This window comes from Heloderma suspectum, chromosome 3, assembly GCF_057233095.1.
Source record: "Heloderma suspectum isolate Gila_16-S chromosome 3, 16-S_ref, whole genome shotgun sequence".
NCBI classification, from domain to species: domain Eukaryota; kingdom Metazoa; phylum Chordata; class Lepidosauria; order Squamata; family Helodermatidae; genus Heloderma; species Heloderma suspectum.
The window spans coordinates 225,976,325-226,001,165 of NC_139460.1; the positions used below are offsets into that span (position 1 = coordinate 225,976,325).

At 41.7% G+C, this 24,841-nt stretch overlaps 1 protein-coding gene across 4 annotated transcripts in view; it reads left to right on the plus strand.

Moving 5' to 3' along the window:
* Positions 1–24,841, plus strand: part of MYOF (myoferlin) — a 119,303-nt gene that overhangs the window by 56,404 nt on the left and 38,058 nt on the right. For all 4 annotated transcript variants that reach the window (XM_084845854.1, XM_084845855.1, XM_084845856.1 and 1 more), the window contains 15 exons: positions 85–209; positions 1,958–2,074; positions 4,230–4,407; positions 6,344–6,468; positions 8,248–8,354; positions 8,639–8,831; positions 9,206–9,361; positions 10,870–11,001; positions 12,915–13,078; positions 15,358–15,472; positions 17,731–17,836; positions 18,848–18,987; positions 19,161–19,334; positions 21,834–21,942; positions 23,209–23,286. In XM_084845854.1, the coding sequence (XP_084701980.1) occupies positions 85–209; positions 1,958–2,074; positions 4,230–4,407; positions 6,344–6,468; positions 8,248–8,354; positions 8,639–8,831; positions 9,206–9,361; positions 10,870–11,001; positions 12,915–13,078; positions 15,358–15,472; positions 17,731–17,836; positions 18,848–18,987; positions 19,161–19,334; positions 21,834–21,942; positions 23,209–23,286 (2,019 nt within the window). The remainder of the gene's footprint in view (positions 1–84; positions 210–1,957; positions 2,075–4,229; positions 4,408–6,343; positions 6,469–8,247; positions 8,355–8,638; positions 8,832–9,205; positions 9,362–10,869; positions 11,002–12,914; positions 13,079–15,357; positions 15,473–17,730; positions 17,837–18,847; positions 18,988–19,160; positions 19,335–21,833; positions 21,943–23,208; positions 23,287–24,841) is intronic.

A 24,841-nucleotide genomic window follows, 5' to 3' on the forward strand; every position in this document is an offset into this window, starting at 1 on the left:
GTTTGCTACAGCTAGATTTAATCTTTGTACCCCAGTAGCCCCTAATAGCTACAGTATGTTCTAATCACGATGTTTGCCTACCAGTAAATACCGGAGAGACAGAAGTGGGTTTCTTACCAACATTTGGGCCTTGTTACCTGAACCTTTATGGAAGTCCAAGAGAATATACTGGATTCCCAGATCCATATGATGAGCTAAATTCCGGAAAGGTTCGTTTATCTTTTTGAATGTATCTCAGTGGTGGAAATTGAATTAAGTCTTTTCACTGATGGAATTACTTCCATCAGGGGATCCCCTGGAGCAGATTTTTGGGGAGGGACCTGCAGAGCCAGAGGAGAAAGTCCTGTCACATGAATGGAAGCTCACTTGCACTACATTGGATTCCGCCCAATCAAATATCTGCTTTTTTGCAGTTCCATTTCAACAGAGGTACTTTATTAGTATTATATGCAACATCATCTTTTTAAAAGCTCCTGCACTTTTTCCAGAACAGTTTATTGACAGATTTATACAGAAAAGAGTGCTTCACTATTTTAGTTCAATTCAATTCAATTTATTTATATTTATGCTGAGCATCATCTTGGGTCACTAATTTTTCCATTAAATTCAATGTGAAAAGAAAATCTAGGGAAGCAATAATATTGATACAGCAAATTTCTTCATATCCTGTGCGTTTATGGCACAATGGACATTCTGAAATTGTAGGTAGTATGAAGGAAACACAATTCAGTGAAAAGCCAAGGATGCATATTTGTTTATTAAGCATAATAGTGTATTACTAGAACTTGTTTGCAAAATTAGCTCTGTTTTACAGTTTCATTGTAGGGTATAATTAATTGACTATTGCTTCTACACCAGTCACATTACATTTTTAGAAGATTTCAGCCTTAATGGCTCTTTCACGTACAAATTAATATATTGAATATAGAGAAAAACTACCAGCTCAGATAACATATCTGCAGTTTTTCCCCATGAGGCTAATGCCCAACCCATAATAATGGCAGGAGAAGGAATGGTGATAGGAAATTATCTATTGACAGTGTAGTACAAGAAGCAGAATGTCTTTCAGCCTTAAGGCCGAATTCCATTTCCGTTATGTTCTCCAGTGGTGGGTGTGACCAAAGGTAAAAGGGGTGGGGCCAAAAATACCACACTAACCCTTAGGAGAAGCATTCCAACCTTTTAGAATGGAGAAAAACCTGCACAAAAGCTGGGAAACCACCAATGATCCATGGTTGGGGAAAGGAGGTTGGGCCAAGGGAATCCTTAGTTAATTGCCCTTTAAGCCCCCTATCCTACTTACAGAAGAACATGCAGTTTTTTAAAGGCTCTGATTGAAAATGTCTTTTTCAAGTAACAGTAGTTTCAGATCTTGAGGCAAGGTGTTGTAGTCTTCAAATATAATTCACAAATTGCATCAGTGTTTAAAATTAAATATTATGATTTCTTTAGTATCAACAATACTTGTGTCTCTTTACAACATACAGAACATAGGTTCCTAGACAGACTGGACTTAGGTATGCAGAAGCAGGCTTGCCTGTTTCTATAGCCCAGTTCAGTAGCCTGGACTGTGTGTGCTCTGTAAAGGAAGCTGGAATTGCACCAATAAGCAGTTTGGCAGGCACAACAAGGTGCTGAATTTAATTTCCTTCCTCCCTGCCAAACACTTGACTGGTGAGATTCTAGCCTCTTTAAAACATGTTCAGGATCAATATGATCAAAGGCTGCAATCCTGGACTTGATGATACATGCTGAAGCATGCTTTATTTGTTTCAATAGCGACACTGCAATTGCTATCTTACATGTTTCTTCATTTATGATATCAGTAATAAAAGGAGGTATGTTTTACCTTTGCAAATGTGATCAATTATCAAAATTTGAGAGTGCAGATGATATTCATAATATAAAAAGCTATGCTAACTTGGCAGCTGGCTGAAGTATCTTGTTTGTGTTACAGGGAGAAGGAGTAGCTTACCGAGGCAGAATCCTAGTTGAACTATCTACACTACTTGACAGTAAACCCCTCAGTAAGAAGATTGAAATGATACCCAGTGATGATATACTAGTTGTGGAAGTAAGTATTTTGTTTCTAAAACAATATGGGAAATATACAAGTATGAAATATTTCAAGCTTGCTACCACTGGGAAATAAGATGGTGGCGGTGTCATGTCCAGACCAAACTCCACTCCGCCAAAATGTAGCCTCTGCCACACTGCCGAACTGCAGTTCGATCAGGTGGTAGAAGGATTAGCCAGCGCAATGCACCATTACCAGGGTACGCCCGATTGTACAACGATCTTTAAGGAGGCTCCTTCTGTGTATCCTGGAAAATAAGATGGCATTAAGGTATCAGATGTCCCAGTCAACTGGTGTAAACATAACTCTCATTTTCCAAATGACTGATTATCCGAATAACTTCCAGAAGGCTAGTCATATTAATTTGTTGCAGCAAAAATTAATTTGTTTCCCAGGCATTTTAGCATTTTAGCTTTCTAAACTTTTAGCTTTGCTGTTTTTAAAAAAATGTATTTTAAACTCCTGCACTGCTGCTAGGTTTTATTGTGGTTGTATTGTTATATTGTGGTTTTAATGTTCTATATATTTTAAATTGTTTTATTGTGTGTTGTTTGGTTTTAATTTTTGTGAACCGCGCAGAGAGCTTCGGCTATTGGGCGGTACAGAAATAAATAAATAAATAAATAAAATAAAGACAACACAGAGCACATAAAAGACTAACACATTTATTATGACATAAGCTTTTGGGAACTAGAGTCTACTATATCATATGCATAATGTGTTATCCTCAGTTGGCAGAGGTGTGTGTATGTGTGTGTGTGTGTGTGTGTATTGCTGCCAACTGTTTGTTGATTATCTAAATGTTTGCTGTGATGGAAATGTTCAAAGAAATACTGACCAGATTTGCACGATCACAGAGGGAAAATAAGCCATGATGGCTTATTTTCCCTCCCCACATGTGCCAGTCATGAGCCGCCTAATTCGCATAATTACCCTTGCCAGGCGCAGGTTGTTGTGACATCTGAAGCCGGTGAGAGTGGGTGGCTGGAGTGGTTTACAAACCACCCGGAAACCCATGGCCTGTGTAAACCATCCCACAACCATTTGGATGTCATGTCAACCTGCACCCAACAAAGGCAATTATGCTGATTAGGGAGCTCACGACCAGCACATGCGGGGAGAGAAGATTAACCACTGTGGCTTATTTTCCCTCTGAGATCCAGCAAACCTACCCACCAAGTAGTCATTTTGGGGATAGGCTGTAAGAATATCATATTGTGTTATAGTCTGCAATCCTAAGCACACACTTGTAAAGAAATCCTATTGCAATCAGTGTAGTTTACATCTAGATAATCATGATTCTACTTGGGCTGCTAGGGCATCCAAGTAGAATGGATGAGCCACTGACCTCTCTAAATTCTAAGAATAGGACAAAGATCAATTTGGTTTCTGATTTTATAGCAGTCAGATGCTGCACTGACCACATCATTCCCGTATGTACTGTGGCCATAGGAATTCCTTAACCACATGCCAGATGGTTCAGGGCTTTATCACACAAGGCTAAAAATCCTGTAATTTACTGGGGCTTCTGCTTCCAGAATCTTTGTGGGATTAGATCGGGTCCTTTCCACGTGGATTTAAAAAAAAACTAAGCTTCTATGTGTTTCATTACAAAGCCACTAGGTGGTGCTGTTGTTTTATTTGCAATAAAAGTGACTTTAAACAGTATACCCTCATTTATATTGACTCCATGGTGGGAGGAGGGAAAATGCCAGACTTCAACGCAATAGAGCTCACAAAGAGCAGGAGGTTCCCTGGAGGGCTACGTCGTGTACAGGACCCACAAACTTCTGTGAGTAAGCAATCTGCATAGCAGGATAAAAGCCCCATGTGAAGGAGCCCTCAGAACAAACCTTGAGAGACCATTTGGGAAATTGCAATTGCATATATTTAGTGATACAATTGGAGTGAGTGGAAGAAATGGTAACCTTCCTAGGTTTAATTATTATTTTTGATTTTATTTTTGAAATACTGGTAACTAGAAGACCACTTCAAATGTATGATTTCATTAGACATTTGATTCCCTGTCTCCTTAATGGTAAATGTATGTAGATCGATTGATCGATCGATAGATAGGTAGGTATTTTTAGGTGGGTTTTTACATTACAAATGCCACCATTAATTATATCACCGTATCTGTTGGAACCTACAGAAATATCAGCGCAGAAGACAGTACAGCCTCAGTGCTGTATTTCATTCTGCTACCATGTTTCAAGATATTGGCGAGGCAATCCAGTTTGAAGTTAGCATTGGGAATTATGGCAATAAATTTGATACCACCTGTAAACCACTGGCATCAACAACTCAGTACAGTCGTGCTGTATTTGATGGTGAGTACTGCTGTTACACAAAACTAGCAATACTAATATTTGACAGGGGTGGGAGGGAGAGAGAAGGTAATCACTTTTAAATCCCTGTGATTAGTTGCATTTATGGAACTTGGACCAAAAACAGTGTGTGTTTTCAATTTATACTGAACTCCACTGTAAGCCTTCCCACTTGACTCCTCTTTTTCAAGCCACAGAATTAAATGAATGAAGAAAGTCTCACTGCTATGGATGTAGATTTAAATGCAGCCCTTTTGGTGCATTTGAAAAACATGACAGGTGAAAGATTTCAAAAACTTCATTTAAAAAAATTCTGTGCTTCCTTCAAGGCTCTTAGTCCTTGCTTAGTTAGCAAAACCCTGGACAGAGAGCATGAATAAGGCTGTTGAAATCGAAGAAGGTATAATGTTCCTTTGTAAGAATTTAGATCAACCTTCCCCAACCTGATGCCCTCCAGATGGACTACAGTTCCCACAATCCCACAGTGAACTATGCTGGCTGGGGGATTGTGGGAATTGTTCTTCAATACATCTGGAGGCACCAGGTTGGTGAATTCTGGGTTAGATAAATCAGTAATAATTATAATTGTATTTATTGGACAAACATAACATTCATTTTTCTAAAGCCTTATTACTGATCAAGTAAAGAATATATATGATGATGTTTACTCTGCTAATGGGGTGGGGGATGGGACCTTGGGGTCTTTCCAGACAATCAGTTTGTAACACAACAGATACTCAGTTGTTGCTTATTTGTTGCATAGGATCCAGGTATTTACCTGCAAGGGATCCACATGCTAAGAGAAATAATGCTTTTTCCCAACTCTCAAACCATGATGAGGCCTTTTGCAGCTAGTTGGCCCATTGTGATTTAGAGCTTTTCTACACAAGGCATTTGTCATGCGCTCGTCATTCCATACTCACAATTGTTTATGACTTCTTTAGATGTTGATGTGGCCCTCCAGTTTCACTTCAGTTTGTAAACAGCACTTTCTGCGAGTTCTTTTAGAGCAGGGAAAATGCAATATTATTTCTAATGGTGAAAGAATACTCAATTTCCTCTTGTGTATTTTCACTATTCCGGTATACCACAGCACCACCTAGAGGTTATGTAGTGGAAAAGCAAGACAGGAAACACTCCACGTGTAGTGCTGAGATCTTAAATCTGCAGCAAAACCGAAAGTAGATGCAGTGGATTAACAGCCTCATGTAGAAAAGACCTTAAAGTGCTGGCCTGTGCAAATGTACCCACCAAAACACGCTTTCTTGGATGAAGACTGGTCTAGACCTACCATGAAGTAGAGGCAGCTGCTGCAGATTTTTAGATGCCATTAAATGGTAGCAACTTATGTTATTTAATTGGTTATTTTCTGCTTTTCTTTTCTTTTACAAAAACAACAACAGCCCTGTTACAGGTATTCATTTTGATTTTCTGCTTCTGGAAACAAAGAGCCTTTCTACACAAGGCATTTATTGTGCACTCATGATTCCTTATTCACAGTAGTTTGTGGGTGCTTTACACGACATCATCCTCCAGGGCCTCTCCTGTGCTTTGCAAACATTATAGCGAGGTGTGTTTTTTTTTTCCTAAGGAGAAAAGTCTGCCATTTTTGTGAATGAAACCCGGCGTGAAACCCTGGTGTATTTGTGCAATTCTGCTAAACCACAGCTCTACCTAGTGGTCATGTAATGGAACATATTCAAAGGGAGGGAAAGAAAAATGGCAGAGAAAATACTTGTAAAGGAGCCGATTTTAATCCCACAAAAAATCTGGAAGCCTTGTTAAAGTGGCAGGTTAAATGTCTTGTGCAGAAAAGCCCCAAATACCTTTCCCAGCCCTGATCAAAGTAGCATGAATATGACGGTTGAAATCCAAGATAATATATACGTCCCTTAGTATCCTGCAGAATAACTGTTCACACATTAATGTTTCACCTCAGGAAACTATTATTACTACCTGCCATGGGCAAACACAAAGCCAGTAGTGACACTGACATCATATTGGGAAGATATCAGTCATAGACTGGACCCTTTAAACCTTATTCTTGGCATCATGGAAAAACTGGTAAGTCATTCATGACTGTTCCTCTTTCATGTAATCCATATACACAACTGTTGTGACTATCTAAATGGGTTAAGTACACATTATCCTTCTACTTGAATTTATATTTGTTTTGTAAGACTAGAGAAGCTTGTCTCCTTGAATACAGCAGTGTAATCGACCGTGTGCAAAGAGATGGTGTGAAACTGGACTTTTGTTTTCTCTCACGGCTAAGCAGTGCTATGTTAAATGCTTAGCTTGTAGTTGATCCTAATTTTTTAAAAACTTGAGTGTAAGCGCATGGGGCCTGATCTGGATTGGGACCACTATGCATAGGTGGATTATTTTTTAAACCTTCCCACCCAGCCGCTTTCCCCCCTAAATTCGCCCCCACCCCGTGCAGGGACTGAGAATGAAGAAAACCTCCATTGGTACCAATGGCTCCTGGTCTGTGTCCAGGCCAGTTTCAAAGTGCTGGTTTTGACTTTTAAAGCCGTTCTCACAGCTTCGGAACTAAATACTTGAAGGATCACTTGTCTCTGTATAGCAGCTGTTCACACACTAAGATTATCATCACAGGCCCTTCTCCAGGTACCCCCACCATTTGAGGTGGGGCAGATAGGTTACCAGGCAAAGGGTGTTCTTGTTAGTGGCACCCCATCTGCGGAATGCTGTCCCTAGGCAGGCTGTCTTAGTGCACCCCTTGGTGTCATTTTTTGATCTGAGTTGTTTTTCCTTGCTGATGATTTTATGCTGTTTTTCTTCATGGATTTTATTAGATTTTAGATTTCTAAGCCACCCTGGGAAAGTTTTTGAAGAAGACATAAATGCCTATTATAAACAATAAATACAGAAATGATATTTATTTCCATTTTTGCAATGTATTTTTTTTTTTAAAGTTTGAAGGGATTGGTGTACTTTTGCCCAGAGTTTGCCTGATGGTATTTCACTGTTGGGATGGGCTGTATTTCCTCTCAGCTTAAGATCAACATGCTTTTTTTTTTTTTTTGCATTTAAGTGCTGCAGTTCCTTTACATTTTGTCTTTCCAAGCTTTTGTGAAAAATCCCAAAGCCAGGAACTGTGGCATGTGTATAAATGAGAAAGGCAGAGAGACCGCAGAGACAGCCCTACCATTTGGCAGAATGGGGTAGCCACCTCAAGCAGTTGATTTAGGGTGTCATGAAAAGGCAGCAAGTTATTAGATTTAAAATTGTATTGTTGTTGTATTTATATATCGCTAAGGAAGGAGATAGGTACTTGTGGGAATTTCTGCCCCAGATGTCAAACTAACCTGGTTGGCATTTTCACTTAGGGTGGGGCACCATTTGTTGTTCTGCCTCAGGCAGCAAAATGTCATGTGTGTTTGAATATTTCCTTTCCCCTTTGTGCAGACAAGGAATAGAAGGAAGCATGCTATATGTACAATTGGGATTATTGCGGGTGTAATGCTATGCATGGATAGGCAGAAAACAGTCCTAGTATTCCCAGTATGCCCCAGCCAAATTGGCTGAATAGAGGGATGCTGAGAACTGTAGGACTTTTTTCTGTCTAAACATGAAGGCATTGTGCCTTTAAAAAGGCATTTTAAGGGCATTGTGCCTTTAAAAAGATAAAATTGTCAAGGAAATGGAACTATCTAGCTCAGCTTTTCCACAGCCTTGTGCCCTCCATGGCTGACTGTGGCAGATGGGAGTTATAGTTATGTTTCACAGATTGTTTTCTATAACATTGAGCAAATCATAATGAAAAATGAATCCAAATGACTAGCTCATATCAGCATATCCAACTCTTTAAATCCATAGCAAACAAACATAACAGCTTTAAAATCAGGAATACGGGAGAAGCTGTCAGACAACCAGTTGGTTGAGATATGGTTGAAGCTGATTGATGAACTTCTGAAGGACTTAAGGTAAGTTGCTCCTTATCTTTTCTCCCAACAACTGCCCAAAAAAATCAGTATTGCTTTTTACAGAGATCAAACCAGCAGTTCCTTCTGCTTGCAAAGTGTTCCAAAGGCTCCAGAGCCCCACTGCCAGAGGTCCTCACTGGTCTGTGGAACCAAATGCCTTACACCTCAGTGCTTGGTTGGTACTACTCAGAAATGAGGCCTGGTTCCACAGCAATTTCTATAAGCGGTCTGTTGAACAATATTTTGTTACTAAGGAATACTGAGAATTTTTCTTCTTCTTTCAGTAAGGAATTCCCTTCCCTAGAAAACAAGCATAACGTTACAGTCCTTGATACACAGATCCGCAAACTGCGGCTCAAATCACTCAGCCAGATTCAGGAGGCAGCAGCAAAGCTGAGAAATGAAGCCACAGATGTGAAGGCCACCCTGACTGAAATTGAAGACTGGTTGGATAAATTAACGCTACTATCTGAAGAGGTTTGTTGTCTCTCACTTTATCTAAATGCATGTATGTATGCACACGAACACACATGGAGGAGATCCTCTGAAGATTAGCTCAGTAAGTATACATACGTACACACAAACACGCACACATACACACACATACTGTGTAGTAATTTTGGAGAATTGTATATATTAGGAGTGTGTGTGTGTATATACGTACTGAGGGAGCTCCCCTCTGGGTCACCTGGTGTTTGAGGTAAGGTGGGTAGAGACTGGAGGGGGAGCCTTTTTGGTAGTGGCACCTGCTTGTGGAATTCTTTTCCCATAATATTGGATATTAGTAGGCAATAGTACTGTTTTTACAAAATCTGTTTTCATTCTTCTCTCTCCCTGACTGAAAACAACAGCCTCAAAACAGCATGCCTGACGTGATCATTTGGATGATCCGGGGGGAGAAGAGACTTGCTTATGCACGCATTCCTGCTCACGAGGTTTTATATTCCACTACATGCGATGGAGCATCTGGAAAATATTGTGGAAAGACCCAGACCATTTTTTTAAAGGTAACATTAGCCTAACCAAATGCATTTCTGCTCAAAATGTAGGGCTCCAATGCTTGTTCAAGCAGTAATTTCTTAGAGCAAGTCTGGTATGGAATGTATCTAGAAAAAGAACTACCAGAAACAGCCCCAAGAAAGAGAACCGAACATTTAAGTAAATGTATACGTGTGTGCACAGCTTTACATTGATTGTGTGAATTTGCCCAGGCCAGTATTTTCCAAAACACGTACCATGGGAGATAATAAATTAAATAAGTAGAGGCTTCGGTTGGCCCAAAGAACCCATCTGTAGACTCCTCAGGCCTACCTTTACTAATCAGCCTTTGCATCAAGTGTGATTTGCTCATTTAATCAGTGGTTTTTGGTGAGGCAGTTTTCTAGGCAAAACCTCCGGCAGCTACAGTGTGGCAACATGGGAAAAAAGGAGCCTTTCTGCCCTACCTTTTGTCTCTGGATGGCAATGGTGTGTGTGTGTGTGTACCATTGCCTGCACTGTGCAAGCACACAGTTACTGGATTTGGGGGGGGGGTCCCCCCAGCATGGATGCAAGCTGCTGACATCTTTGGGGCTAACACTCTACTCAGCAACTGTATGTTTGCACAGCTCTGGCTGAGACACTCTCCTCGTCTACTGCCACCTCCCAGCGCTGGACGGTAAAGGCAGGAAGGCCTCTCCCCCTCTGTTGCCATGCCACGGCTGTTGGCAGGTTTGCCTAGTGAACTGCATCTCAGTGGCTGGCGTTGCATTCAGTCACTCCTGTCTGCTCACAGGCCTTTGACCCCTTGTAAACAGGAGGTTCTCTCAGAAAGTTGACCTGCTCAGGAAGAGGATGGGTGGCTCCTCTGAGAGTATGTCATTCTTATTCTTCACAGTCTAAAGTAGGGCTGGGGAATCTGTGGCCCTCCAGATGTTTTTAGACTGCAGCTCCTATCATCCCTGATCATTGCCCATGCTGAGTGGAACTGATGGGAGATGGAGTCCAAGAACATCTAAAGGGCCACAGGTTCCCCACACCTGCGCTGAAACTCAGCTTTGTTGGGGTAAGACTGAAGTGTGCTTCCCATTTTAATTCTGGGTGGGGAGGGAAATGTCTCAGCTATTAGGGGAAACACATCACATAACACCACTGATATTCAAGCCTCTCATGGCAAGGAAATATTTAAAACGATTAGCATCTCCAAGTTCTCAACTGGGCAGGGGCAAATGCATTGTTGGTGCGAGGGCTGGGAATGGAAAAACAGGAAAAGAATTAACAATCTGGCTGTGTTTGTTTCCTGCATGTTGGCAAATCAAGGACAAGGTTCAGCTTAAAAGTTTTTCTTGGGTACTGCTGTACTCAAAATGCCCCTACGTTTTGCTACTATTTTGAAGTAACCTCTAGCACAGGAAAATGCTGGGCAGGCACATAAATGGCAATAAGCTGCCACTGAGGCACAAGGCCTTAGCATTTCTCTTGGTACTGTATGTCACATCACAAGTCAACTGTTCCTTTTTCTTTATATATGTTTCAGTACCCACAGGACAGAAACAATGGCATCAAAATACCCGTACAGTTGCGAGTTAACTTTTGGCTTGGCTTGAGTGCAGTTGAAAGGAAGTTCAATAGCTTTGCAGAAGGAACATTCAGTGTCTTTGCTGAAATGGTATGTGTACAAATTATTATATTTTTATTGGCACTTGAACTTTGCCACTTATATTAACACTCCGAAACAAGGCTCCAGGATTTGTTTTTGTTTTTTACATTTCTCCACAGGAGTTGTAAGGGTACAGTCCACCAGGTAGTTCTCCTACACAACCACCATTGAAATGAATGGGAGCTATGCAAGAACACACCCATTTCAATGGTGCTTGTGCAGCTCCCATTCATTTCAATGGTGTGTGTGCAGGAAAACCTCCCAGTGTGTTGTGCCCTAAAATACTGGATGAGATGTACATGGGAACCTATGTCCCAGCAGTCCCATCAAACAGAAGAGATTTAGATCTCAGTATTACCATCATTTGGTGCATTGATCCCTACATTAACAGTGCCATGATTGGTATTGCAGATTTCCCTCTTGATGTCATACAGGGTGATATACTTTCACTTTGGGATAGAACCTGGCATTTTAAAGTAAGCAGCGATTTTGTAGAGCCCCACGGTTTCACAAGTCAGAAGACCATATATCCAACCCTTTGTTCCATGTGGTGAAGTGCATCAGCCAGGCCTGGCCCAAGAAGTTTTGCTGCCTGAGGCAAAGGACAAGATGGTGCACTGTTCTTATTTCACATACAGGAGCCAGCTGGGCTAGCAGCTGAATCTTACTTCAACACTTACTTGAGATCCAGTGTGGTATAGTGGCTAGAGTGTTGGACCGGGAGTTGGGATATCCAGGTTCTAGTCCCCACTCGGCCATGGAAGCTCACTGGGTGTCTTTGGGCTGGTCACAGACTCTCAGCTCAACCTACCTCACAGGGTTGTTGTTGTGAGGATATAATGGAGAGCAGGATTATGTACGCCGCCTTGGGTTCCTTAAGGAGGAAAGAAGGTGGGATAAAAATGTAATTAATAAATAGAACACTTGCAATGGGGTAGTGTCCTCCATCATGCCTGAGGCAGCAGGTTAGTTTAGGGCCCCAGGACAAGTTGTGTGGCATACACAGCTCTGTCCTAAAACAGAGGGGAATAGCTGGGGAGTTCAGGAGGAACACCTGGGAGGCTGCCACCGCTACCCCCCAGCACCTGGTGTCTGAAGTGATCGCATCACTCTATCTAATGGTAGGGACGGCCCTGACATCAGCCCAGAGCTTGATTTCCAAAATAAGAGGTGCAAGGTCTGATTGTTGCTACTCAGTGGTGAGTGACAGATGTGCATGCTCATGCTCAAATGCTCACATTATTCACACTCCACATATCGCATGGTTCTAAACCCCCCGGCTCAAATAAAGCCCTACTTCAACCCCTACAGATGCTTTGATATCATTAAACCCATTACGAAAATGGCCAGGCTGTATTTGTAAGGTTGCAGGGTCAGAGTGTATCTTCCACAATCTGCACAAGGTTTCATGTAATTCAGAGCCCCCACCACTGGAAGCAGCATTAGGGTTACTTCTGAGGTTCCGTAGTGCTCCGTCCCTGTGCTTGGGAAGGTCACGACGTCGTCACTGTAGACCTAGTGTGTACCGCTATTATTCTTGCTCACAATTTGCAAGGCTTTATACCAGTAAAATGTGGAAGAAGGCTTTATACGTGACACTCACAGGTCCTTGTGGCTGCCATGACATTCCCCTTGTGCAGGGCAATATGAGAAACAGCCCTGACTATTTGTCATGGCAGTGAGGTACCATAGCGTAGGAAGTCCTAAATCCAATCCCTGGCATCTCCAGTTAAAAACAACGAGGTAGCAGGAGATGGGAAAGTGCCTGAGACTGAACAGAGCCAGATTAAGACAATACTGACCAAGATTGACCAGTAATCTAACTTTGAGTTCTGTTGTCAGTGAGATACTGAATGCATAAGACTTTTCTTCAGCCTCTAAAATGGCTTCATTCTTCTTGTCTTCTCCTCTTGTTTTGACAGTATGAAAATCAGGCACTTATGTTTGGAAAGTGGGGAACTTCGGGTCTCGTTGGCCGTCACAAGTTTTCTGATGTCACAGGAAAAATAAAACTGAAAAGAGAGTACTTTTTGCCTCCCAAAGGGTGGGAGTGGGAAGGCGAGTGGTTCATTGATCCTGAAAGGAGGTCAGGTTTTTGTTTGGATTCTTCTTACCATAAGACAAAGGGAATGGGGGGCGGGGTTGGAGGGGAGGCTTACGTAATTTCTTACTGGAGAAATTTAAAAACTTTTGCAGGAAGAGAGGAAGGCAATAAAACACCACATTTTTATTACAAAGCAGTTCCATTAAAAACTCTCAAGTGAACCTGTTCATGGTCGAGATGAGTAACGTTACAGAGTCAGTACTGCCTTAAGATATGTCCACAGTGGTTATTTTTGTGCAACTTCTTATTAATATTCATGATGAGATGAGCCTCTAGCCTTCTTTGCATGTACCTCCCATACTTTTCATAACAGAGGAGAAACGGGTGGGGGTGGAGGTGGAACCATGCCACAAGAATAACTCCCACTGATTTCAGTTGTAATTAAGAAGCCTAATTGTGTGGCAAGATATTTTTACGTATGATGCTTAAAGAAGCTCTCACTTCAATCAAGTTTGTAGTGAAAACTCAAAATCTATGTTAGCCAGGATGCTCATTTGCATTCCAAATGCCTCCCAAATACTTTTTCAAGTGTAAATGGAGGGAGCAATCCTATAGCCACTAGTCAGTGGCTAGACGGCCATAGGATATGGTGTTTTCCAGGAACCAACCTCGGAGCCTGCTCTCCAAGGTCAGCTCCTGGAGAACCGACCTCCCCCACTTCTGTGCTGCCTCGGAGGCAGCGCGAAACAGCCCCGTCCTCCGTGCTCTCAAGAGAAGTGTGGAGTGGCCGGAAAGGGGCATGTCTGGGGGCATTTCGGGGCGGGGAGAGCATAGCTGCCTATGTGTCGTACAGCAGCCTCCTTCCCCACTCTGTGCTCCCGTGGCTACTAGGCGAGAAAACAGGGCAGGAGGAGCGCGGAGGGAACGATCCCCTCCTTGCTTCTCCCGCCCTGCTTTGGATTGGCGGTCACCTCCAAGTTCCGAGGCAGCTGCCTATCTCAATAGAATTGCGCCCTAAGTCGCACAGAAAAACCGCTTGAAGAAGCATGGAGCAACCTTTCAGTAGACAGAAAATGTAATTTGGCCAACAGATGGCAGCATAGAACAGTTATAGGTTCTTTGAAATACCAGCCAGCTATGAGCTGATTTCTCTTAATGATTTAGCATTTTTAATCACACTTCATATACATTTTGATTTTTTTTCTTTTAAAAAGGCATACATGAATAAGAAAGAAATACATTTGTGATCATGTGAAAAGGAAATGGCAGAGAGAAAGAGAGAGAGAGAGGAAGGGGGATGACAGAAAGCGAGAGAAAAAGGGATGGCAGAGAGAAAGAGAGAGAGGGAGTGAGCGAGAGAGAGAGAGAGAGAGAGAGCGCTGGCCCCACAGAGAGAGAGAGAGCGCTGGCCCCACTCACCGTTGGCTTTGGCCCTGTTCACTGCCAATATGCGTCCACGGAAAGACTAACTGCAAGGAAATGTGACCTTTGACAGAAAAAAGGTTCCCCACCCCAATTTACAGCTCAGTGAAAAGCAAACAATTTTAAATGTTACAAAGTAAATGATTGCTGGCAGCCTACTTAATTGCTGTCCTCCTCCATTTCCTTAGCTAGATGCTGCATCCGCTTCTGGAAGGACTAATAGTTTCCCAGTTGCAGCAGTGGATTTCAACACTTTAGAAAAGGATTGTGATTTGCAAATATTAAAAATGTAAAAGTCGCTGCTGATTTCCGCAGAGTGAGGACTTCCACAAACTGCCAACATGACTTGGGCCAAGTCTAACCAGCCAGAGAAGCATCCTTTCCCCCAGATAAAGAGTTTTTCTGGCATGGTAGGAAAATAGCTCATTCAGGGAAAGATGACGTTGCTGTTTAAAACAGTGGTGGCCACACACGGCTCGTGGGCTGCTTGTGGCTCCTCTGGCCTCTAGCACAGCCCTCACACCGCTGAAATTCTGTGGTGGTGGCAACAAACTTGGCAGTTTGCCACCAGATTTCAGCAGCAGACCACAGCAGAGGCTTTTCAGCCTCTGTTGCGGTGCCACTGATTTTTTAGCCACCACCGCAGGAGTGTGGCCTGCAGGGGGCAGGGGTACTGAGGTTGGAAAGATGCCCACCCTGTGGTCTAAAACATCCATTCTTCTATCCCAAATTTTTCTGCTGAGCAAGATATGGCCGTTTATATTTTATTAAAGAATTTCTATTTCTGTTCAGTAAAAGGCTAACAATACGGCATGATACCTGAAATTCAAGCTTTCAGTGCATTGTGTTCAGTTAACACCTTTCCGTACCTAACAAAAGGCCTCCTTCTGGCTTCATAGCTTGCTGACAGAAGCAGATGCTGGTCATTCTGAATTTACTGATGAAGTATATCAAAATGAGAGCCGCTATCCTGGAGGAGAATGGAAAGCAGCCGAAGAGAGTTATACAGATGTGGTAAGACTTGTTTTGATGATTCAATCATTTCAACTTTTCTAGTTTCTCTTTAGGGATGGCAGCAACACTTATAATTGAAGTCAGTGGGTTGGATCCAGAGATAGGCGAGCAGAAATTCACTCATGCAACAGGGTTTTCCTGGCTCGTTCCCCATACTGCAGCCCCCCATGCTCCCAAGAAAGCCACTCCTAAGTGTCAAGAGACCCTCTGGAATGGGAAAACGGAGAATTCATCGGGCCTGCATTGCGCGGGTGGAAGTTCTTTCTAGGTGCACAAGTCATCTCTGTATCCAAGCCATTGTATTTCTTTGCTTTTGTTGTAAAACATATGTACAATCCAAATTGCACATCACTAAATTCAAAGTAAGCACTGGAATGAGCTGAGCATATAATGACTACATTCACACATAAACCTGGTTTGTGGCTCACTTACAATTCTGGCTTGTTTGGTAGCACAAACTAGGATCCTGAGTTCAGATGTTGTGAAACTAATTTCCTGGTTAGTTTTGCCAGCTGGCAGAAATGGAGGAGCAAAGCAGGAGTGAATGGGCTGTGTGCATCTGCCCTTTGCTTGTTCACAGTAAGCCAGGATAAGCCAAGAATCGTATTGGCTTATTGTTAAGTGCAAGCACAGCCAATGTGAAAATGAATTAAGATTTGATAGCAGCCTTCCACATTGTATGAAGGACAGCAACATATCTGTAAAGTAGGCCTGTACAACTTTGTGACCCACCAAGCTAAATACAGCCTACCAGCCTTGTATGGAGGCCCACTATGGGGCACAATAAAATTACTGGTTTTGTTGCATTTCTGGGGAGGCCCTAATATATGGCTGGTGAACTGCTTTTGGTTTAGTGGTTGACATGTTGTGACGCCTGTAGTTCGTTCATTCATTCATTCATTCATTCATTCAACACATTTCTTTACTGCCCTTACAGGGCAATGTACTATATATAAAAATACAATGTAATAAAACTAACCTCCAATAGCTACAGTAAAAGTGAGCAAAAAATAAATAAATTCCCTTACAAGGGCAGAATGAGAAGTGTCACAAATTAGAATAACTGGGTAAATAGATTCTTAACCAGGTGCTGAAAAGGCAATAAATTAGATTGTAAAAGACTTTAAACTGTAAAACATACCAGGACTAGCTGTTGTTCTTGCTGTTGCCTAAATAGGCAGATGTTTTATCTGAGCATCTATTGCCATAAAAATGCAAGTTTCTTAGAAATTGGAAGGTAATTTGAAGAATGCTATTTGTAAAGAGGTGTGATCCATTTTCCCTTACTACTGTGGCAAACTTTCACCAAGATGCACTCAGTATGGACAAACCAGCAGCCAAAAGGTAGTCTTTAAAGTGGCCCAAGTATCTCTGTTCTAATTTCTAATGAAATGAAATATTCAGATTAGAGGAGTGAATTAAACAACTTTCCCAGAAGAGGATTGTGTGAAAGAGCACCCTGCGAGTGTTTTGGTGTCAGCTTGCACCATGAGTGACTTAGAGCTATGGTTACGGTGACCACTTACACATCGCCAAAAACGTGGATAAAAGAGGACAGTGATTTGCATAAAATGTGAATATGCTAATTTATAGGTGTAGATGCAAATTTAGAAATAATTACTATAATTTAAATAGAAATAGAATACAACTCACCACAGTGGGGAAGACTGTAACCTGTGTGCTTTCTTAATCTGCTCTCTTCTTAATATGGGGCCCTTATCTTTAAATTGGACTTGGACTGGACATCTCTTCATACACAGGACGGATGCCTTCAAAAAGAAGACAGTCCTCTGACAGCCCTTCAGATAAAGGACTGTCCTCTATAGAAGAGGACACATGGCCACCCTATGTTGCAGTCTTGAAAACGATGTAGCAGATCTGGAAACACGTTATGATCTGCTTTTTGTGTGACAGGCCTTTTTTATGTCCTGTCTAAATGTTTCTCCTTCCAAAGGGGTAGCCTGATTAGTGTGATGCACCGAAATTGCAATCCTGTTGTCACTTATAAGTTCCGTTCAAGTCAGTGGGCTTATTTCTGAGTAGACATCTATAGGATTGCACTGTACATATTTATTACGATGTAAGCTTTTGTGGACTAGACCCACTTCGCATCTGATAGTAAAACACTTAATATTTAAAGTATTTGTTCTAATTTCTTATGAAATCCTATTAAGTCTAGATTTGCAGTTATGCTGTCTGTGCAATTGTTACATCCTTCTAAAAATCCGTGTGTGTGTGTTCCCTTTTCTATTTCAAAGAATGGAGAAAAAGCAGCACCACCAGGTGAAATAACCTGTCCTCCAGGTTGGATGTGGGATGATGATGCTTGGGTATATGACATCAATCGAGCAGTGGATGAAAAAGGTAAGGGTTAGAATTTAAAGGATGCTTTGCATGTCAGCTTCAGAGTGGTTGGCAAAGATATGGTGAGGAAATTTGGAAAAACAACATTTGGGGTGGATTTTTGTAGCTGTATACAGACTAGATGCCACTTGGACCACATGAGAGTGGGATAGCAATTGTGTGAATTGTAGCTATCACTCAGGATTGTTTTGTACTTTTGATGTATTTTTGATATGTACATGTCTTTTTCTTCTTTTTTCATTATTTAATGCTATTTCTTTTATACTGTATTCATTTTATATAATATTGGGGGGGTGTTACAAGGGAGAGAAGGTTAATGGGGGGATATTGGGAGAGGAGAAATGGGGATTGTTTGATTATGTATGCAGTCAAACAAATCTTTCAATAAAGTGTTAATCACACATACACACGAAATTCTTAACACGTGCACTAATATCAGGTAGCTATTTCTGCAGCTCAGGGTGGTTTTGAATTTCTGTTAGCCCTCTATGCTGCATGACAAACTATATTTGAGCTGGAGGGGAATGTCCAAAGCAACTAGTAAGATGGCGTGAGGTGGGGTATGGGGTGCTGTCAGCTATTTTTTTTTTAAGTCAAAAATACCAGTGACTGAATGTAAACCCTTGGGCACTCCCAAAGTAGCTCTTGGGCATTTGATTTTACTTATTCAATTTATAGACCACTATACCCCAAAGGAACAGATTACAATAATTTTGCTGTGGTTTTTATTCTAATTGAAATATTTTAGAAAAGCAAGACACGCTCATTTATTTGAGGTACCTAGGAAAAGTGCAAAATGATGAGATAAACATAACATTGGGATAAGTGGCAGTACTTTTCCATAGAATTACACTGATGAGGAACTACATCATACAAGAATAAGCTATTTTATTTTAATAATTTGAGGCTGTGAATTGCTCGGTTTGGATTTCAATAAATAGCTACCATATTCGTCGTTCAGGCAGAGTCCAGTTATGGTGACTATTACATATTTTACATGTGTTGTTTTAGGCTGGGAATATGGAATTACTATTCCTCCTGACAATAAGCCAAAGTCCTGGGTTGCAGCAGAGAAAATGTATCATACGCATAGAAGAAGAAGGCTGGTTCGAAAACGCAAAAAAGATCCAAACCAAACAACTACATCGAAGGTACGACATATAAATAGAAATCGCAGCCAAATGCTAGTATTTGATCAAAATAATTGGGGCGGAGGGATGGAAATAATGGAGCGTCGTAAAATAACAAATAAATACATTACATTGTTTGTAATTAACCCTATAGTTTAGCTAACGTGGGTTGTGTTTTTGCACTTGTCTTCCAGGCAACCATTTCCTATGAAGATCAAGAAGGGTGGGAATTTGCATCTTTGATTGGATGGAAGTTTCATTGGAAGCAGCGCAGTTCTGATACTTTCCGCCGCAGACGCTGGAGGAGAAAAATGGCTCCTTCGGACACATATGGTGCAGCAGCCATCTTTAAGCTTGAAGGAGCTCTTGTAAGTAGGAGCATCCCAACTTTCTGACCTGTTCATTATCACTTAACTTCAACATTAATTATAATCTCAAACTTAACTTATAATAAGCAGGGTGGGCTAAAGGTGACTGAGGAACTGGATAAACGGGCAGTGAAACTCATCGCTCACCTGGCACTGCATGTGAAAGGTCGCAGCAGAATGTTAAAGGTCTATATGAGCTTGATTCCTGTAGACAGAAAAAAGGAAGGTGATAAAAGCTGACATAATTTTGCACCATGCCATGCATATATGGAGAGGCCATGAAATACCAAATTATGCTTATTCCGTTTGTTTGATGGCAATTAAAGCAACTGACGCTTTCATGTGTATGGTATCGTAGCAACATAGGAAGCTGCCTTATAATGAGTCAGGCCCTTGGTCCATCCATTCCACTGTTGTCAACACTGACTGGCAGCAGCGGCTCTCCAGGGTTTCAGGCAGGATTCTTTCCTAGCCCTACCTGGAGATGCTGGGGATCGAACCTGGGACCTTCTGCACACAAAGCAGGTGCTCTGCTACGGCCCTTTCTGTTGATGACAGTATCAGATTAGAGAATCTGACATAGGATAGGGACTCTAGAATCCTGGTTTTTTATATTTCAGTATTAAATATATACAATCACTCCAAGCTGTCTGCTTTCAACCTTATTCCCAGGGCTTAAGGGCCAAACTACACGTGACACGTTAAACATGTGGTTTAACATTACATCTCTTTTTCTCCCCACTGTAATTAGCAGCTGCTGGGACAGCTGATCAGGATCGGGCCTGCAGCACATTGGGAAGGAGGGTAAACCCTTTCCTTCCATGGGCCTGATGAAAATCCCCCTCTGAAGCTGCTCTTTAGCATGGGAAGGAAACACTCCTATTGGCATTAGCTGTGGTGTGAGCAAAAATCCCACATGCACAGGGACTTCCCTTTCTCCCTTATGCACACACAGGCATTCTGCAATGTATGCACACACATTGAGCTTCATGCATACTTTGGAGCTACTAGATTGTGGCTTTGGGATTTAGTGCTCTGCAGTAAATAAGTACATCCAGAGTGCAGAACTCTTGAAAATGCCTCTTCTGGTTGGGATGTGCAGTTCCTAAAATGTGCATATCGATGGCCTGGAAAAATGGCCTGGGTTTGGTTTATTTTTACAACCATCTGTCTATGATAATGAACTGCCCATAGATGTAAATTGCTCTCTCTCTCTCTCTCTCTCTGTCTTTGGAGTATACTGGATGTGATTGATTTAAGGCCCCGACTTTCCTTTTTAAGTAGCTTAGAAAGCAACCCTATGCTTTGCAAAGGAGTGATGGAGACGTTTTTGTCACTAGACTTTTGAGTGCATCTAGCGGAGTCACCGGGATGGTAGCTGGGAGGCTTCAGGATGTTGCAGATCCTTGGCACTTCCCCTTCCCCATCATTTGCATCTTCACCTGAGGTTGGAGCTCTGAACTCAGGTGAGGAAGCTGCTGTGGTGCTTTTTGTGGCAGCTGCAAGGGGCAGGGGAAAGAACCCCTGTTCAAAGGTTCAGAGGTTGTAGCAGTGTCTAAATCCTGAGAGGGGGAACTCTGAAATATCCTTTGATCCTTGGTGTCATGATTCCTTTTGCCCCCACTGTACTTCAAACATCAAATCAAACACAGACAAGGGACTTCAATCTATGACTTTTAATCCATTACTTCAATGGGTCATACAGATGCAAATTCTCAGTGATTCTCTGTCTACAAAGGAAATGCCTTCAGGGTGTTCAAGAGATAGCTACAAAAGTTGCCCGCCGTTTGACGAATAGGCAGGCTCACTATCCTAACTTAAGGAGTGGGGGAAGGTCTCCCTCTCACTCGTGAGGCCTCCAAGCTCAGCTGTTCATGCCGGGCCAATCGGGCAGACCGTCTAAGTTCCGTCCCAGCCATCTCTCTCTTGGCTCTGCGTCTTTGCCTGGCGTCTAAGAATTCAGACTCTCCAAACCCCACCTCTCCCTGTTCGCTGTCTCTCATGGATGTGTGTGTGTGTGTGTGTGTGAAGAGGGGCCCTCTTTGTCCAGCTGGACCTTTGGAACCTGAGGAGTCTGCCTAGCCATGTCTGGGCAAGCCTGGAAAACTACCTCCCCCATGTCTTGCGGTTCCTCTTTAGAATCTGAACTACTCTGCCACTCCCTGCGCTCAGAGGCAACCCTGACCCTTGAGATGCTCCCTTACATGTGTATAAAAAACTGTATTTTTAAAAACCTACTTCCAGGAATATCAGATATAATTAAATGGGTTTTCCATTCAAGCTGGTCATTAGAAGAACCACAATGTAATTTTAAGAATTGGTACCTGGGTTTACTTTTTTTCTTCTTCTTCCCTCCCCATCTCTTTTTTTCTTTTTGTGTTGTGTTTTTTAGATCATAATCCCGAGGGCAGGAACTGTCTTGTGCTTATTCTGTGTACAGTGCTTAATAAATTCTAGGTACTTTATAACTGATATATAATCATATGTATATCATCTTAGGGAGCAGATACAACTACTGATGATGGAGACAAGAGTTCTGAGAAGAGCAAAGATACAGCAACACGAGTATTTGGTGCAAACACTCCAATAGTCTCTTGCAACTTTGACAGTATGTGAAATTCTTATTTGAGGTTACTTTTTTCTTTAAGGTGCCACAAGACTCTTCACTTTTGCTGCATGACAGAGTTCTTCCTTTGTTCCTCTTGTAATCCCTCTTCATATGATCAAAGCAAGTATTGGGGCGTCAAGTATTTTGCCCCACCTGGGTGAAATAAAATACAAGGGGAGACTTGGAGCTGATACCTTGGAGCATATAACCAGAGAGCCAGTGTGGTGTAGTGGCTAGAGTGTTGGGCTGAGAGCTGGGAGATCTGGGTTCTAGTCCCCACTCAGCTTTGGGTCAGTCACAGACTCTCAGCCCAACCTACCTCACAGGGTTGTTGTTGTGAGGATAAAATGGAGAGGAGGACAATTATGTATGCTACCTTGGGTTGCTTGGAGGAAAAAAGGCAGGATAGAAATGCAATAAATTAAATAAATAAATAAATACATTTACATAGCTTAAAGCTTATGAATGTTTCATTAAAGTATCAATCCAATTTTGGACCAGTTCTTATTTTACAAGTCTGTCATAGCTGCAGCGTGGCAACTTCCTACAACACTCTGGTTAACATCTAAATTCAAGAGATCATGTGGGAGGGGTGAAAAATGTGGTTACTATCTATAAGAACATTACCTGCCCTTGCAGGGAGGCACTGTTTGTGTGAGAAATAACCACATCATTGGCTCCTTCCATTGGATTTAAATATTAAGCGACCAAGGGAAATGGTTGATTAAATGACTGCACAACAGAACCCATAGCTGTTGTGTCTCCAGATTTATATGTATTGTATATAGTATTGCTGGACCAGATGTTTCATTGTCATATTTAGCATTTGTTACCAAGAATGAGAATGATTTTTACTGGAACATTTCTCTTACATCGTTATATCAAAAATGAATTAAAAGAGGGGGGAAAATAATGTGAATGATTTAAGGTTCCAGCTAGAACCTCAGCACAGCCAAATAATGAGTATATCATTTTTTTCCCATTTGTATGGCTACACCGTGAATTAATGCAAAAAAGTATGCTAGGCACTGTATAGAAGTCCAGAATTGGCATGATAGAAAACAAATAAGCAAACAAATAAGCTATAGCAGGCAGACAAAATGGGGAAGGGGGAGAGACCATAGAGTGATCTGGCAGTAGTACAGATGAAATAAAGGAGAGTCCAGTGACAGCGAGGAAGATGAAGTTATAGTACAAAAGGTAAAGTTGCTTTTTTTTATTCATGCCCATCTCATTTATTTGACTTTTTAATTATTATTTTTTTAGGAGTCTACAGTTACCACCTTCGGTGTTATGTCTATCAAGCAAGAAATCTTATGGCTTTGGACAAAGATAGCTTTTCAGGTACATGGGGTGGAGGTGGGGATCTATTAAAGCCAGAGAACCCATGCATCGATAAAAGCAAGTCCATTCTTTTTCTGTAGTGAATAATAGCTTGATTAATGACTGTAGTAGTTGGAGCTATCTCCCTTAGTCTTTTATGACTAGGAACCGGCAGATAAAGTTTTGGTGATTATTTCAAATCATTATGAAAATGCCAGTCTGCTTCACTTCTGCACTGCATTGTCATGTGCGTTTCTTCTCTCTCTTCATTCTCATTCTCAGTTTTCTTTTCTCTCAGACTCCATCTTACCCCTTCTCATCTTCCCCATATTATTCTGGACCACTTAGGATGCAGTCCTATGCATGTTTAGACAGAAAAAGGCCTACAACTCCCAGCATTCCCCAGCTAGCCATTGTGGCTGGGGAATACCGGGAGCTGCAGGACTTCCTTCTGTCTGAACATGCATAGGATTGCACCCTTAGTCTTCCATTCTTCCTTTCCTAGATCCCTGCTTCCATCTATAGCTCCTTTCCTATGAGCATCTGCATGCCCAGTCCTGCTCTGGGACCAGTAAATGTCAGCCAGTGACAGCTAGGATCTAGTCAATGGAAGCCATGAGCCCTTCTGACTGCCCAACCTCCTGTGACCACAAAGCAGGTGAGCCAATCTGTCCCAAGAGTTTCATTTGGAATAAATGTAGCACAAGGAAAGATCACATTAATATTATAACAGAAGATTAGATATTGGGGTGGTTGGGTTAAGTTGCAGCCCAGAATGTTGTGCTACATTGCAACGTATTTCCTTTTACATGAAGGTTTTCTCATGTGGAGATTACAACTTGCATTGCTTTTTCAGCCTTTTTGGTTTAATATATAAAATATTGTATCATATGTAATGTAGAATGTGTAAAATGTTAATGTGTAAAACTTTCTGCTTAGGTTGAAAGGCTGTATAGACGTCCACAATCAAAGCTAAGGGAGGTTCCATTTATTTTTAAAAGCTGTGGCCCACTCAGTCATCTTTTTTATTTTTATTTTTCATTTTTGTAAAGTTTTCATAGTGGTTTTTCCATCAGATTGCAGCCTCCATCAGGGAACCACAATAATAAATATTTGTTAGAAGAAAACTATGTTTCATATGTGCAAGGCCAGAGCTGTCACCCGAACAGCAGATGCCCTTGGACCTAAACTCCAAAGCCTTTTCTTTCTTACTATGCTTATTGATGACCAAAACAAAAAAGAAAGTTAAATAAAAGTATGTAGCACTCCCATTCAATCCCTTGTTAGGGGAGCTGGTGAAGATGACCTCCAGATAACCTTTTAAATACCTTACAGCACTGGGTAATAGCAATTTGTACAGGAAATGCTAATAACCACCATCAGAGACCTTCTTCAGAGGCCCCAGTGATTTAGAGATCTTTCTAATAGTAGGCCTAGAACCCTTTAATCATTCACCTCTACTTCAGAAGAAGGGGAGACCATAAATAAGCAGGTTTTAGACTCATGCCAGATCTATGCGTTAGGTTTGTGGAGTGTATTGTTTAAGTTGCTAATGGATGAATCCCTTTCTATTTGT